A 15,609-nucleotide genomic window follows, 5' to 3' on the forward strand; every position below is an offset into this window, starting at 1 on the left:
GGCTACGTCTTCACTACGGGGGGGGGGGGTGTCGATTTAAGATACGCAAATTCAGCTACGCGAATCCCCGAGAGGTCGATTTCTACCCGCCGATTCAGGCGGGTAGTGTAGACCTAGCCTGAGCTGCACTTGTATATGTCTGTGCAAGGCAGGCGGCTAGCCAAACATTTGCAGAATGGTAAGCATCTGGTCTTTGCACATGAGCATTTGATTAGCTGAAGTACTGACTGGGACCACATGGTATTTCACACAACTGGTGTGATCAGTTCATTCTCCAAGACCCAACCATGCCCAATAGGGGAAGGTAGTTCTGGATAAGGTCGATCATTCAAGAGCCATTCCATTGCTTGATAATTTGCCCTCATGACACCAAGTATAAATAGTACCCCTCAGCAATGGCAATTTTTCTCAGTTTATCTGCTTCTTGGAAAACATCCACCAACGTAGTTCTGCAAGTGTCATAATGTTAGTCTTCAAATGGTAAACCTGGTGTATATTAATGCTTCCAGTTCATTTATGACCGCATCAGTGACTGTCTCACGCATTCTGAGAACTTTCAGAGCGAGGAAAGAGTCTTTGGAGGCTGAATCAAACACCTTCCAGTAAGATATCTTATTATCAAACTAACAGAAGGTCAGATTTTTATTTACGCTCTTATTTCAGCGAGGTAGCAGGCAATCATCCCAGAATAGTTGGTTAAATCTAAAGCAAAAACGTATTTTGCTATGTCTTCCAGTGTGAGATGCAAATTCTAATTAGCAGATCGAATAAAGAGCAGCAAAGACTCAACCATCTTCATGTATTACTGCACTAGTCCAAAAGTTGGCTTTGTCACCAATTCAACCTCATTAAATTTCATGATCCATTCTGTGATATTGCAGCTCTCCATCATGTACAATAATGGTCACTGAATACGGACTGTACACTGGATGTGTGGAACTCGTCTTGCAAGTCCTGTACCCTTTGAGAAACAACTTAAAACACATCAGTATGCTTTTCAAAGATCATATCTAGTTAGCATTTTTGAAGAGTAACGAGTGTTTGGGTGTGTGATTCTACAGCACGTCACAACTTTTTCCCTGCAAAAATCTGGTTCACAATGCCAAGTGTTGTGTTCAATCAGGTCCTCCGGGGTGATATTCTCCAAAGATTCTGCTACTAGTTGGTCTTTTTTGTCTCCCCATTAATGCCTAAAAATGATTGAGACCAAAGTAAAAATAAGGATACTGTAATAAATTACTCTGGGATTGTAATTAAGTAATGTAAGTTATGTAACTATATGCATACCATTTGAAGATGGATTCCAGTTATTTCTGGATGGATGCTGATGTCTTAACTAGTGCCTCATTACAACTCCTTTGGCATAATAAACAAAGCTGATAATCAATACCACTGAACAGCTTCTTTTTTGCTGAAGATGGGAAATCAATCTGAAGTACTTCTTCCATGTGTAGTAATCTGTAACATTAAAAAAATGAATCCAGGTATCATCTTCTGAACATTAACTGATAGCATAGTACTTGTCAGGATTCTGGGCGAAGGTAGGCAGGATTAGTGGCAGAAGCTTGAGATTCCGGAACTGAAGCCAGGAGTCAGAGCCAGTGTCAGGGTCAAGAGTCAAGCTGAGAGTCGAACCAGAGTCAGGAGTTAAGACGAGGGTCAGAGACAGTCAGGAATCAGGCTAAAGGTCAATACCAGGTACTAGGGTCTGTGTTGCAGTTCTAGGGGTCAATCGGGAATCAGAATCCAAGTCAGAGCTGAGGTAAATACTGAGAGTTCAGGAACAGAGAAGCAGGGTAGTCATGACAGCTAGCTAGGGATCCACGTTGAACCTCTGTGGATTATGGGTCACAGGGAGCGGGCAGGTAACAGCTGCTGCTGGGTGGCAGTGAGGGAATGGTGTAACCCAAAGTTATTATCTCCACGACCCCCTTGTCTGTTGTAACATGCCACAAGGCCTGCTGGAAATGGCAAAGGCAATCTCCAAAAGTGGGCAAAGGGTTGCAGCTTACAAACTGTAGGTGAGGGAGGAGTCAAACCCTTGACCAGCCCATGAAAATTGCTGTTTTGATGACGACTGGATACTCGATGATGGAGGGTGAGATGCTCTTCTCCTCTGGAACCTTTGTCTTTTTTCTAGCAGGTTTGGTGGTTCAGTGAAAACTAGAGAACTGAGCTGGGAGCGATCACTGGGCAGTTTAAGACCTGCTAAATCTTCTGTTTCACCTTTATGCGGCTTGTCTTCGTCCGTCCCTCCACGAACGTAAGTCGACGTCACACCATTACGTTTTGTTGCGAGCACGTTCTTTCCATTTATGGCCAAAGAGTTTTGTCATGGGATCAGCCCAGCGCATTTTCGGTCTGCCCAGCAGTTGCTTGTGGTCTCTGGGGATCCAGTCACTGATGTGGGTTGTGCACCTATTGTCTTGCCTGTGGACTACATGATCCGCCCATCTCCGCTTTGCATTGTACATTGTCTGCACTACATCTGTTGTTTGTGGGGGTGTATATACCCAGACACTTCAGTGTGGCCCTAGAATCCTTCAGCATGTGCAGAGACTTGTCCATAGCTCCTGAGAAGAGTTTTTGACCATCAAACAGGAGGTTTTCACCAGTACACCTCTACCCCAATATAACGAGACCCTATATAACACGAATTCGGATATAACGCGGTAAAGCAGCACTCCGGGGGGGCGGGACTGCGCACTCCAGTGGATCAAAGCAAGTTTGATACAACACGGTTTCACCTATGACTCGGTAAGATTTTTTGGCTCCCGAGGACAGCATTATATCGAGGTAGAGGTGTATTCTGAACTACTCTTGGAAACCCTGATGACTGGAGCCAAGATGCCCTGTGCATGACAACTGCTGTGGAGATGATCCGCAGCATCTAACGACATTTGAAGAAAGGTTTTGGCTAATAAGTAAGGCTACGTTTTGGTCACAGGTATTTTTAATAAAAGTCATGGACAGGTCACAAGCAGTAAACAAAAATTCATGACCTATGACCTGTCCATGACTTGTACTATGTACCCTTCACTAAATCTTGGGGGGGAGGGGAGCAGCCCAGGGGTGCCAGGGGTGCTCATGGGGGGGGGGCAGCCCAGGGGGTGCCATGGGTGCTCAGGGAGTAGTCTGGGGCGCACCACGGATGCTTGGGGGGGGGGAGGGGAGCAGCCCAGGACCCCTGCTGGTGCGGGGTGGGGACGGGGCAGGCGGCGGCATGCAGCCTAGGACCCCTGCTGGTGCTGGGGGAGGGGGTTGGCAGGGCTGGCAGGCTCCCTACCCGGCTCCTCGGAAGTGGCGACGTGTCCCTCCCTCAGCTCCTAGCTCCGCATGGTGCCCCTGCCCCAAGCGCTGCCTCCGCAGCCCCCACTAGCTGCGGGGGTGGTGCCTCTGCGCAGAGGCAGCATGCAGAGCTAAGGGAGGGATATGTCGCCGCTTCCGGGGAGCCCCCAAGGTAAGCGGTGCCCAGAGACCTCACCCCCTCCTGCATTCCAACCCCAGCCCTGAGCCCCCTCACACCCAAACTCTTGTTCTTGCAGAGGGGTAGGGGGCGGTGGCCTGAGACTGCCCCAGCAGCGGCTGGTGCGGCTGGCCCAGGGGCTGCCCAAGCTGCTTTACTAATAAGAGACCCTCCTTAATGATGACCTGGAATGCTTCTGTAGAAGATATTCAATAAAGGATGCAAACTTCTTGTAATTTGTGTAATCATACTTGTCCGTGATCACCTAATAACTTGCAATCCAAAACTGGAAGGTCATGGATAAATATGCCTTTAGACCTGCTGTTGACCCCGGTCATTTACAGCATTCACCAGCAGTGAACTAATCTAGGGGTGAGAAACAAAAATTCTTAGTCCCTTGTAGGAACAGAATATTTCTTATCCACCAATTTACAAGTTGGTGGGATGGTGGCAGGAGTTTGCTACACTGTTTTTGCTGGATCCAGGAGCACTTCATTAATTGGTAGCACAACCTGGATGGGTGTTGCTGACTGCAAAATGTCCAGGCGCTCATGTTGAGAGTCTTTATCCTCTTCAAGAGGTATCTGGAGGGCATTAACCACCCTCTTCACAAGGTGCTGGAATTGACAAAAATTGTTGGCCATCAATGGTGGTGGAGGCGTGATTGCCTTGTCCGGAGATGAAATAGGGCCTTGAGGGGTAGCCTCCTTGTCCACCCTAGCCTCCTATTCCTTTAAGGTCTCTTCATGGTGGTGGTTTGGTATAGGGGACTGTGTGGCCCTAATCTCCCTCTGGAATGCAGATGGAGGTTTGGCAAATTTTTGCCGATACATCACCCAAGGATCCCAGTATAGCCACTGAGGAAGCCCATGCAAGATAGGGGATATTACTCAGGGCTGATTCCACCATTCCTGACATGGATGAGGGTCCTTGTCAAAATATGGGTTCCTGGAACGATGCGGAGGTGAATTCTGCACTGAAAAGGAGGAGTCTGATTGAATGTTTCCTTCAGCCTCTTCATTGTTATCCAATGGGAGGGCCCCATCAGAAAAGGGCAGAGAATTCTGCAGTATTGGGAAGTGATGGTAATCTGGAGACTGGGGCCTCAGCACCAAGAGTTGTTCAGTCCCCAAAAGCAGTGGGGACTCCTGCTCATCTAACACTGACAAGTCCCTGCTGTAGCGGAATTTCTGAGGTACCAAGTGGGTCAGTACTGACACAGCATATAAAACTGTTGGTTCGGAGCTTGTAGGCACTGATGCCAAAGGCTTCAATTTTGTTGACAATGATGGAATTGAGTATGAAGGTACCGTTGGTAAAGCCGAGGTAGACAGTGACACTCTGGAGGAAAGTATGTCTTGTACCTCCCTGTCCTTCATGGACAGTACTGGGGCCCTGCGGGAGCCTTGTTTCTCTGAAGTGCTCTGGGCTCTCCCTATTTCACTGGTACTGGAGGAAGAGTTTGCCACCATGGTACCACGTTGAAAGGTCAAGATTTCCAACACCATAGACCTAGTGAGAGATCAGGGCTTGTTGGGAGCTGACTCCTTGTGATGAGAGACAGAGCTCTCCTTTTTTGGAGTCTTCCCTGAGTTCTTTCCCTTCCTAGGAGATACCTTAGCTGACGATGAAGAAGCCCTGGATCTGCCCAGAGACACATGTTTGAGGGCGGTCTCCTGACCTGACTTGGAGGCAACCAATAGCAGCTTCAATTTGGTCTCCTGATTTTCCCATGTTCTAGATTTGAGAGCCTGGCAAAAATTACATCCCAAGCAATGCATGCACTTAGAGTGGCCATCACTGATTGGGATAGCCTCCTAACTAGACAGGCAGCATTTGAAACCTGGTAAGCCAGGCATGGCAAACCAGGCCAGATCAATTCCCCAGAAAAAAAAGGGGGAGAGGACAAACTGACGTCTCTCAAAGCTATCTAACTATTCCTAATAACCAATACTAACTAAATAATACTAATAACTAACACGAACTAAATAACAACTGTAAACACACTGAGGTACACATGAGGTAGACATGTTAGAGCTCTGTCTTAGTCCAAGGTAGTAGAGAAGGAACTGAGGGTGGTTCGCCCATGCAGCCCTATATACCCTGAGAGCACACCACAAGGTTGTACAGAGCACATGAGCAGGCTGAATAGACGCTACTAACGGAAAATCTCTAATCAATGGCTCAAGAGGCACACGTGCACCTGAATCAGAGCACCCACAGGGACACTACTCAAAGAAGAATTTTAGAATGACCATGTGTAATCAAAACTTTAATTTTTGTTCTCTCTAAAAAGATGGCATCTTAGCAGCTCAGTGACCTGGCACTCAATCACTGGTTTATCATTGACTTGGAGAGAAGAATGTCACCTATTGAATCATCAGCACTACAGCACCCAGGTTCCATTAGCCTACAATAGAAGCACAGGACAAAGGGAGGTCATCCTTCTTTAAGAATCCCGGTACTGAATTAAATAGGAGGCAGAGGTCTGCAAAGTCTACAAATTCAACTCTAACTTCTTTGCAGATAATTTTTACGGTGTCTACTCTACCTTCCAAATTTTTGTCACTATGACATTAGAACGTCTTCTCCAAATAGAAGAAAAAGGGTTCCATTGAGGTCTTTTCATCTAACTCCATATTTTATCTTGATTTTTCAATCTGCCCTGCCTTTGCTAAGATTAGTCAGATCAAACAAACTATAACACATCATACTTAAAACACGTTTCATTGACTCTCTCTCTCTTTTCAAATATCTTGTTTCTCCCTTATTTATACTACTAATTTTTCCCCTCTTTTTATTATTAAATTATGTACAAGAATTTTGAGGTATTGTTTGGATGAAAGATGCTATACAAAAAGATGACACATACAATAAATGCATATTAAACCTATACTCATCTAAAACTTTTATCTGCAACCCAATAGGTATCCGTTTTCACTAAAACTTGTTTGAGAGTTAACCAAACACCAAAGTATTATTGCTAGTCTGCTGCCAATTCCACTAATCCCAGCAGGAAGCTGCATCTGAAGAAAGAATGTCAGTTCTTTTCACCCACATTAATGACGGAGTCAAACTACTGATGTGACTTATTCAGATACTACTCATGAGACGACAATAGATGAGGCCTGACCTCAGACCCCTGAATATCAGTAGCATTGATTTTTGAGAGTGTTTCTTGCCTGTTCTCACAGCTGGACTTTTAAACAATCTGAAGGCAGAAGTAGTAATCAGCAACAAAGAGGACAGTGAGATATTAAATTAATCTCAAACTGATGTTCTAAACACTTCCACCATGCATAACAAATGCACAGTTACTCCACTGTACACCATATCATAATGCTCTGTAAAGGTACAAAAATATTCATAATTAAAAACCTGGTACTTGAGTTTCATTCAGCTAATACTTGGAACTTTATGTGCTGAATTGATAAGCAGCAATAATGTTTTCTTTTTTTATACTATTGTGTTACCATATTTAGCTGGTTGCTTAGTTACATTAGGTAAAACCTTAACCAATATGTAACAAGCAATGTGAAAACTCTGAGGCACAAAAACCTTACTGGTATGGGAGGGAGTGATTATTACAAAGACATTAAAAATGAATGGGACTAGAACACTGGCATTTCTGAAATGACTTGACAACCATTGAGCAATCAGCCTTTCCAATCAAAGTGAAAAAACCCTATCCATATTTTAACTATACAGTAAAACTAGAAAAAACAACCTGATAAAAAAGACTTTTCATTATAGATATTTATTGCATTGTATTGTAATACCAATTCAATCTTTGTAGCTGCTATTATACCAATTGTACTTAAACATAATTTGATGTTATCAACAGTATTTGCCTTATCTCATCTTTTTCATGGTATATATTGCATTCCACGAACTTTAATTTATCAAGGTTTTAACGTATTCCTTCACTTGTATTTTTTTTTAAATGCCATAATTCTCATTAAAATAAAGGAACACAAAGGAAACGCTTTTAAAATTTTGGGTTTATTTCAATGAGCAATTTCCCAAAGCGTAAAGTTATATATCAGTATCTGGTACAATCTATGAAAGACACAATCAAACAAGTTTTGAAAAATTTTCTACCCCTCATCATAACAGAATATTATGAAATTAGGTCCTGATACTGCAAATATGTGAGTACTAGCAAATTCTATGAGACTACTCAAGTGTTTGCAGGATTGATTGTATAATACGGAGATAATCTAGTCATAATCAAATTAAGTTTTTCTGAATGAATACATACATGCATACATACAAAATCACTATTGCTGGGGTAATAACAATAACCAGGCATCTATGTTCCCTTCAAAAAGCTGGACCTAAATTCTTCTGGCACTCAAGTGAAGGACAAGATATTCTCTGGCAACTACAGATAAATTGAAAATTTGAGATTTTTTAAAATTTAAATATGGACGTGAATTTTAGAAAAGGTACTATAGCAATTGTGTTACTTATTTCAATATTAAATTTATTTTACTATTCCAACTTTCAATGTGCTGCAGATTTTGGTATTGACAACACAAGATTGCATTGTACAATTTTTCACAATGCTGGAGTTTTATAGTTGAAAAGGAAACAACTGGGGTTTGTGGCATCAGCAAGATAAAGGAAATAGTTTGGGATTGTGGAATAAGCACATTAACTATACATTTCTGTTAAAAATGATTACCAGTGAATTTAATATTGACAAATTGTCATCTTTAGCTTCCAGAGTTAACAGTGCACTGATTTGAATGGATAATTTTACATTTTTCAGAGCTCTTTTCAGATTTAACGGCACTGCATCAGTTTATACTCAGTTTACATTTGAAAGGTTTTATTTACATTTATAAGGGTGAGAGGGAGGGCAACGGGGAGTTGGTTGCAGCTTCTTGTTTCAGGACCCCTGGCCCTGGTTTAAGCTAGGGCTGCAGAGAGGAAGTCCTGAATTGACCTATGCCAGTGGAGCAGAGGGCACAGCTCTGACCTGATTCATAAAACACCTCCCCTCTTGACTTTACCCACATGCTGTCCCTGACACACCCACTCCCAACTCTACACTGGGATAATCCTCCACTAGCCTTTTCTGACTACTTTCAGGCTACTTTGCTCTGTTTGTATTGTGCAAAATAACCTGAGCAAACTGGAGAATCCTCCCCAAAATATCTAATTTAAGATGAACTACATGATTTATAGGTTCGTAATTGCCTTGCCTTTTGCAGTTCAGTGATCTGTGATTTGAAGTACTTGTCTACTCAAGAACAGCTATGAAATGTAATGTTACATTTATTTTAATACACCTAGCACAGTACTCACACTATAGCCAGCATGGATACAGATAACATCATCATTAAGTAATATAGGGCCCAATCCTGCGAGGTATAGTCCACTTTCTCCTGCAGAATATCTACATTCTTCTTCTTCAAGTACCTCTTTAAATCCCATCTTTGCCATGATGTCTACAAAAATCTGCCATCTAACGATAGATAGGCAGGTGTCAAGCTGTGATTACTGCTACTGACTGGCTCTGCAATTTGTGCACATAGAGACTCTATACTAAAACTTCTGATTATTACTATTACTTTGTCCTCCAGTCTCCATCCCCTGACCCACTTGTTTGTCTTTTAGAATGTAAGCTCTTCAGAGCATGGGACTGTTTAATATATGCTCGTACAGAGCCTACCACAATGGAGACTCAACATAGTCAAGGTTTGAAGGCACTATGGTAATACAGATAATTATTGCAGCATATTGAACATTTCCCAGAGTAATTTAATAACTTAACTAAATAACAAGGTATTTTATTCTCTTACCATTTTTGATGTTGGGTATAACAAGTTGTGTAGGTGAGCTGCTGCTTCCGGCTGCTTCTTTCTTTTGGTTGATAGTGGAAATAAAACTGCTAAAAGTAGAAAATTGGCTTTTGGTTCCTCTCTCCAATCCCTGTAATTAGGAAGGCAGTAATAATAATAAAGCACTAATATCTATTACTGCAAAAGTAATTTTACTCATAAATTATTCTATGGAACACTTAAACAACATGCCTCTTGAATGAGGAACAGATCCATGAGTAATACTTAAATATTTTTGAACAAATTTGTTTCAAATTGAATAACAAAAGCCACTGTAAGTTTCCTTCCCATTTTCCTCATGTTTTAAAACGCATACGGTAGTTTACAGTACTTAAGAGTTCTGTAGATAAATTGGGAGTAGCAGATATGACTAAAATGATTTCAATATATTATTCTAACTCACTGTATCCTAATTAATAATTACCTTTGTATTTCTTTTTTGCATGCAACTGAGTTTATATCCAACAGTGCATCTCACATTCCTACATCAAAATACCTTTATATAGTACAACTGTTTTTAGAGCAGAAATCTAAAAAAATCTGATTTTTAAAAATGTCCCCAATTTCAGTGTTCAGTCTAATTTTAACCACCCATGTGTGGAATGAATTTTGTTATGTGCCCACCAATATGGAGGTGGTGTGTGACACATCACCTTTATATTGGTGCACATAACAAAATTAATGTGGCGGGGGTGGGACCGAGGGGTTCGGAGTGTGGGAGGGGGCTCAGGGCTGGGGCGGAGGGTTGGGATGCAGGGGTGTGAGGGCTCTGGCTGGGGGTGCGGGCTCTGGGTTGGGGTCAGGGATTAGGGGTGCAGGAGGCTGCTCCGGGGCTACGGCATGGAGAGAGGACTCCCCCCCAGCTCTCTTTCCCCGCAGCAGCACCGTGGCCTCGGGGAAGAGTCGCCTCTCCCCACCATGGCAGCTCCAGGGCTGGGACCACAGGACAGGCACCCTTCCCCCGGCAAGTCCAGGCCGGGGCTGGGTTCGGGCCGAGGGAGGGGCACCCCTACCCCAGCAGGTCCACAGGCAGGTTCCCTGAGCGCCTGAACTTAGGCATGTGGCCATGAACTGTGGGCTGACTGCTGGTAATGTTAATCTACAGGCCAATCAGAAGGTCAATAACTTGAGCTTTCAATGTTGGCTGCCACTCAGCTTACAAATAAAAGGTTAACTATTGAGCATTCTCTAAGACAACAAGAGAAGCTGTTTGAACATCTGATGCCAGTGAGGAACCTGCATAAACCATTGCCATCAGGTAAGGCACTCAGCTCCCTTGAAGCCTGCCATCAATGTAATACCTGTTTATGAAGCAGAGCCCTTCCTTTTCCTCCCCTGAAGAAAGAACATGAAGATGAAACAGGCCTCAGAAAATGCAGAGTGGCCTTTGTTTCCTTTGCAGAGGCCACCACCTGCTCCTCAAACAAATTCTCTTTAGTGAAAGACAAGTTCTTAAACTTTCTCTTGCTGGAATCTGGATACCTACAGCCAAACAGAACTATTGATATCCTAAGGCAGAAGCCCTGATGCACAGCAAAGGTCTGAACTGACTGCATAGTCAGATCAATGCACTCATGTACAAGTTTCTTAAGTGCCCAACATTTTTCTTAGGTAAGAGAATAGGTCATGATGGAATCCTTCTTCCATAGTTCCACTTCACCTATGGCCAGGAAGGGTCACAATGCAAAGGGCTACAGCCATGTATACGTAAGGCTTTCATCCAAATGATTCTAAGTGCCACAGCTCAGGATTCTGTGATATACTACCTATGTGCTGACAGCCTTTCCTTGAGCCCTGACACCTCCATCACCAAGCTTTCATGAGAAAAATGGTAAAGTAGCAGACAGCAAGGTATACTTTTTCTCATCAACCATTGAGACCAGGAAGCTGGATCTGCTGCACTTTCATAACTAGTACAGTAACTGGTTGATGTACATCCAAGGAGTTGTTTGGTTCATCAAGGAATAATTACAAGACAGTCTAGTCAGGTCAGTTGTACAAATACATAGTGCTTGTCTAGCACATTGCCATAATATATCAAGTACAGGAAAATCTAGTGGAGTATTGCAGGAGGAGTATGATGCTCATTTCACGAGCTGTCAGGTGTGCTAGTGTAAGAGCATCACATACATTTGGACAGATCATATATACAGGGATACAGCAGCAAAGTTAATGCTGTTTAGAGTTAGTTAACTGCATTTGCACATTTACAGTGTTTGGGGGGGGGGAGGTTGTTTTAAAGCAAGGAGACTGCAACTTAAAAATTCCTTGCATGTTAAGGTCAGTGGTGGTTTTTTTTTTTTTTTTTTTTAAGTAAAACTACAAGTTCTAATAAGGATTTTTTTCTTAAGCTGTTATACAAACTTGCAACTTTCATTGTAACTTAATAAGGTTGGGTCTGAGAATTTCCTTTTTCTTTTACAAGTGTTTTATAAGACCTGATCTGCGTTTTGTAACACTGATCTTGATGCACCAACAAGAAATTTGGGTTTAAAGAACTTGTAAGGTGCACTGGATCCGATAACACACTATACAAGCTCCTGGAACCAGATATCTGGGTTTAGTGAGCACTAGGGTGCAGCAAAGCAATTTTCCAAGGTTCATCAGCTTCATCAAAGCAGCTTATAAAGTACTTGCTCCATAACCAGTGACCATAGCAGCCTTACCAATTTTGTCTATTCAGCTTGAAAATGTCTCTCCATGCTTACATAAAGAGAAATCCAGGGCCATGGAGAACACCAGGCCTTGTACCATGACTCCTTTTGCAAACTTTAAAGTCCCACCAACTCTCTTTCCATAATTAAAAAATTCATGTATCTCCAGGGTTTGAAAATCCCACACATGACTGACGAGAGACAGCTGCAGGCCCAGAACTCTACTCCTCAACAGAGCTTTCTGCAGGAATGTTTGGACTATAGATGCCCACTCTGCATTAAGCAGCAGCTCAGAGGTCAAAGTCATATTCAGTGGTGAGATCCCCAACATTGTTCCCTTGACCGTACACAGAGGTAAAGTTCCTCATGACTTCATAGCTTCACCTGCTCTCCACCCCTACAATCCTTAGGAAAGCAGGAGTAAAGTTGTGGATTCGATGGTCTGCTTTCTTTATATTGTTAATTATTTTAACACGCTTTTATTACACCTTCTCTTACTAGTATGAAGAACTCAAGTCTTCTGATTCACTCTTCATATAAGAAAGGCACAAAGTGGATGAAAGCATAATATTAGGAGTCAGGAACTCCTGAGTAATGATCCTAGGTGTGAAACCAACTCCCACTATGTGACAACAATCTAACTGTTCTGCCTCAGTGTCCCCATATGTAAAATGAGTAAATACCTAACTCAAGACTACTGTAAAGATTAATGTTTTAAGTAATTGAAGATACAAAGTTCTAAGTAAATGTATTATTTATAAAAGCCCTTCATGCATCTACTAAAGTGGGTTTATTGCTGTAGATCAATCTATTTAAATCTCTTTTATACCATTTTAGAAATAAGGCGATCAAAACTGAATGAAGTATTAAAGTCGCAGACATATTTACACTATCTCACTGTAATGTTTTATGCTGTTTTAACAGGACAATTATTCATTTTTTAAAAAACTTCTGCAGCATATTGACCTGACATCTTCCTTGAATTAACTACATTAGAATAATAGAATCATAGAAATGTAGGACTCGAAGAGACCTCGATAGGTCATCTAGTCCAGTTCCCTGCACGGAGGCAGAACTAAGTATTATCTAGATCATCCCTGACGGGCGTTCGTCTAACCTGTTCTTAAAAACTTCCAGTAATTCAGATCTAGATTCAAGTTATAATATCTGCACTCTGACAATATCAATTAACCTCAGCATAATACACTTCAGACCTGATATAACATGATTTTGATTTTAAACTATAGATGGTACAGTGTACTAGCTTTTCACCAGTTTTCCCTTGGCCAGAGGAGGTTGAGTGCGCTCCCTTGATTACCTGGCTGTGCCTTTTCCTTCCCTCATTCTGCCCAGAGCAAAAGCATGTGTGGTGCGGCTGCCAGCCAGGAGAGCACATGCATATGGGAAGAAGGGATAGGATGAAGGGGCAAGGCAGAGGCAGCCTGAAGTAGCAGCTTCTGGAGCCGGAAGAGGAAGGGTGAGTGATTCCCAGCAGGGGCAGGTTGGCTGGGCTCCCCACACCACAGAATGAGTGGGTAGCCCCTTGGGGGAAAGGGAAGCTGGCTCGCCTCTGGCCCTCCCCCTCAGTGAAGCAAGAGCACATGTATGTGGTGGGGGTGCAATTCAGTGCAGCAGCTGCTTCTCCTGAGTGTATGGCTCCTAGGGGATAGAAGGGCTGGCTGGGCTCTCCCACATTACAGCGTGAGAACATGCACAGTGGTGAGGTAGCCAAAACAATGAAACACACACAGCTGAGTATTGCTGTGGCTACAATCACAGCCAAAATTGAGGCACAGCTGAGTGTTGCTGTGACTAAAATCTCAGCTGAAAGGAGAAACTGAGGCTCTTAAGGAGTACTGCACAATATGGGATATTCCTACCAGAGGGTAGGAAAAGTATAATATGCAGTAGCTATGCTTATAATAGAAGACCTTTTACAGAGCGTGACTATGGATAGTGAGGGACACTTCAGTCAAGGGACCCTGACTTGCAGCCCACATGGAGGTGGGGCAGAGAGGAAGCTGTCCCTGGGGAAGGAGCATAAGATTAGCCCAGAGAGGGTTTACTCATATACATATACACAGCACAGGGGTTGGGGCAGACCCGCAAGTGAGAGCATGCCATAGCTTGAGGGCAGGGGTGGCAACAGGAAACCTTTCCCCACCTGACACTGGGTAATTGAAGCACAGATGTTACAGTTGGGTTAAGACCAACTTTGCAGGTGGTGATAACCTGGATACTCTTATTTGCAGCAAGGGTGAATTCAAGAGAGGATACAAGCCCGCTGAATAATACCAGCAAAGAAATCACAGTGAGCCTCCGGCTGGCTTGTCTGGAGTGTGCATCAGAGACAGGAAGATATCTCTACTTGCTGTTAATAAACTGCAGGATTGTAGGAGTTGGCTATGGAGGATTGGGATGTCCAAGATTAATTTGCATGAACTACAAGCCTGGCCATCTTCAATTTCACACCTTTGGTGGTGCCCTGGGAATGGATATTTTGCATTTAGTAGCTGGCTATTTCCTCAGTTATGGCCAGATCCTATTTATTTAGGGAAAAGAAAGAGATGGAGGTTTTGAGTGTTTGAAAGTCCCCTAGTCAGTGCAATAGAATTTCCATGAAGGGAGGATGGATGACAGTTGGACCTGAAAGTTGATTAGAATATACTTGGGGACATCTGTTCTGGGGTTTTCACCAGAGCAAGCAGTGCTCATTGGATCTGGGGGAGGATGAGAGTACAACCATACAGAGCTCTCTCTCCTTCCAGTGGCAGAGACTACTTGCAAGAATGAAGTCAAGGACTAGAGAGGCGATTCAGGCAGAAGTCCACATTAGTAACTAGCCATTTGAGTTGCTCAGAGTATGAGGGAGGTGGAATTTGAGAGTTGGTGCTGGCAGCCAGTGAGGAAGCCATTCTGGTGCAGCTAGACCTCTGGCTGCTTAGTTCTTGATTGACCATTTTGTCTTAGTGCAACTTAAAGCTTCAATATTCAGGTGTACATTGAAGATGTGGAGGAATTTACTTCTTTCTCGATCAGGGCTATTAAGGAGTTCTGCAAGGAAGGATCTAGATAGGTCTTCAGAATTTAGAGATCTGCAAAGGGAATGAGGAGGGAAGCAAAATGATGGATCTCACACAACGACTTTCAGTGTGTCAAAAATCAGGAGTGTGGGGAAGCTGAGATTTGCCCAATCAAAGCACTAATGAAGGTGCCACTCTTTCTTCACAGAGGAGTTATCTTGGGAAAGGATTTTCAGTTTATGGCAATGTCAGAGTGCATGTTGTTGAGGTTCCCCTGATAAAGTGGGAACCCATTCCGTCAGGACTGGATTGGTTACATCAAAAGCAGAGCTGGGCACATTTTTATGGATTCACAGTACTGTGCCTCTTTTGGGTAATGCGGATTGCTAATTTGGCTCCTGAACCAGTGAGGTCTGAATATCACTGGCCTATAGCATAGGGGTTAGGGCAGGAGTGGGCAAACTTTTGGCCCAACAGCCACATCTGGGTATGGAAATTGTATGGTGGGCCATGAATGCTCATGAAATTGGGGGTTGAGGTGTGGGAGGGAGTGAGGGCTCTGGCTGGGGATGCAAGCTCTGGGGTGGGGCCAGAAATGAGTTCAGGGTGGCCAATGG

General features: G+C 43.2%; 1 protein-coding gene across 6 annotated transcripts in view; it reads right to left on the bottom strand.

The window, feature by feature from the left end:
* HECTD2 (HECT domain E3 ubiquitin protein ligase 2) overlaps positions 1 to 15,609 on the bottom strand; it is a 66,862-nt gene that overhangs the window by 47,919 nt on the left and 3,334 nt on the right. For all 6 annotated transcript variants that reach the window (XR_002908627.1, XR_002908626.1, XM_024208599.2 and 3 more), the window contains exon 2: positions 9,277 to 9,406. Coding sequence is in view for 4 of the 6 variants with exons in the window: in XM_024208599.2 (XP_024064367.1) it covers positions 9,277 to 9,406 (130 nt within the window). In the remaining 2 variants the exon portion in view is untranslated. The remainder of the gene's footprint in view (positions 1 to 9,276; positions 9,407 to 15,609) is intronic.

This window comes from Terrapene carolina, unplaced genomic scaffold (genome assembly GCF_002925995.2).
Source record: "Terrapene carolina triunguis isolate 2854851 unplaced genomic scaffold, T_m_triunguis-2.0 Scaffold95, whole genome shotgun sequence".
NCBI classification, from domain to species: domain Eukaryota; kingdom Metazoa; phylum Chordata; order Testudines; family Emydidae; genus Terrapene; species Terrapene triunguis.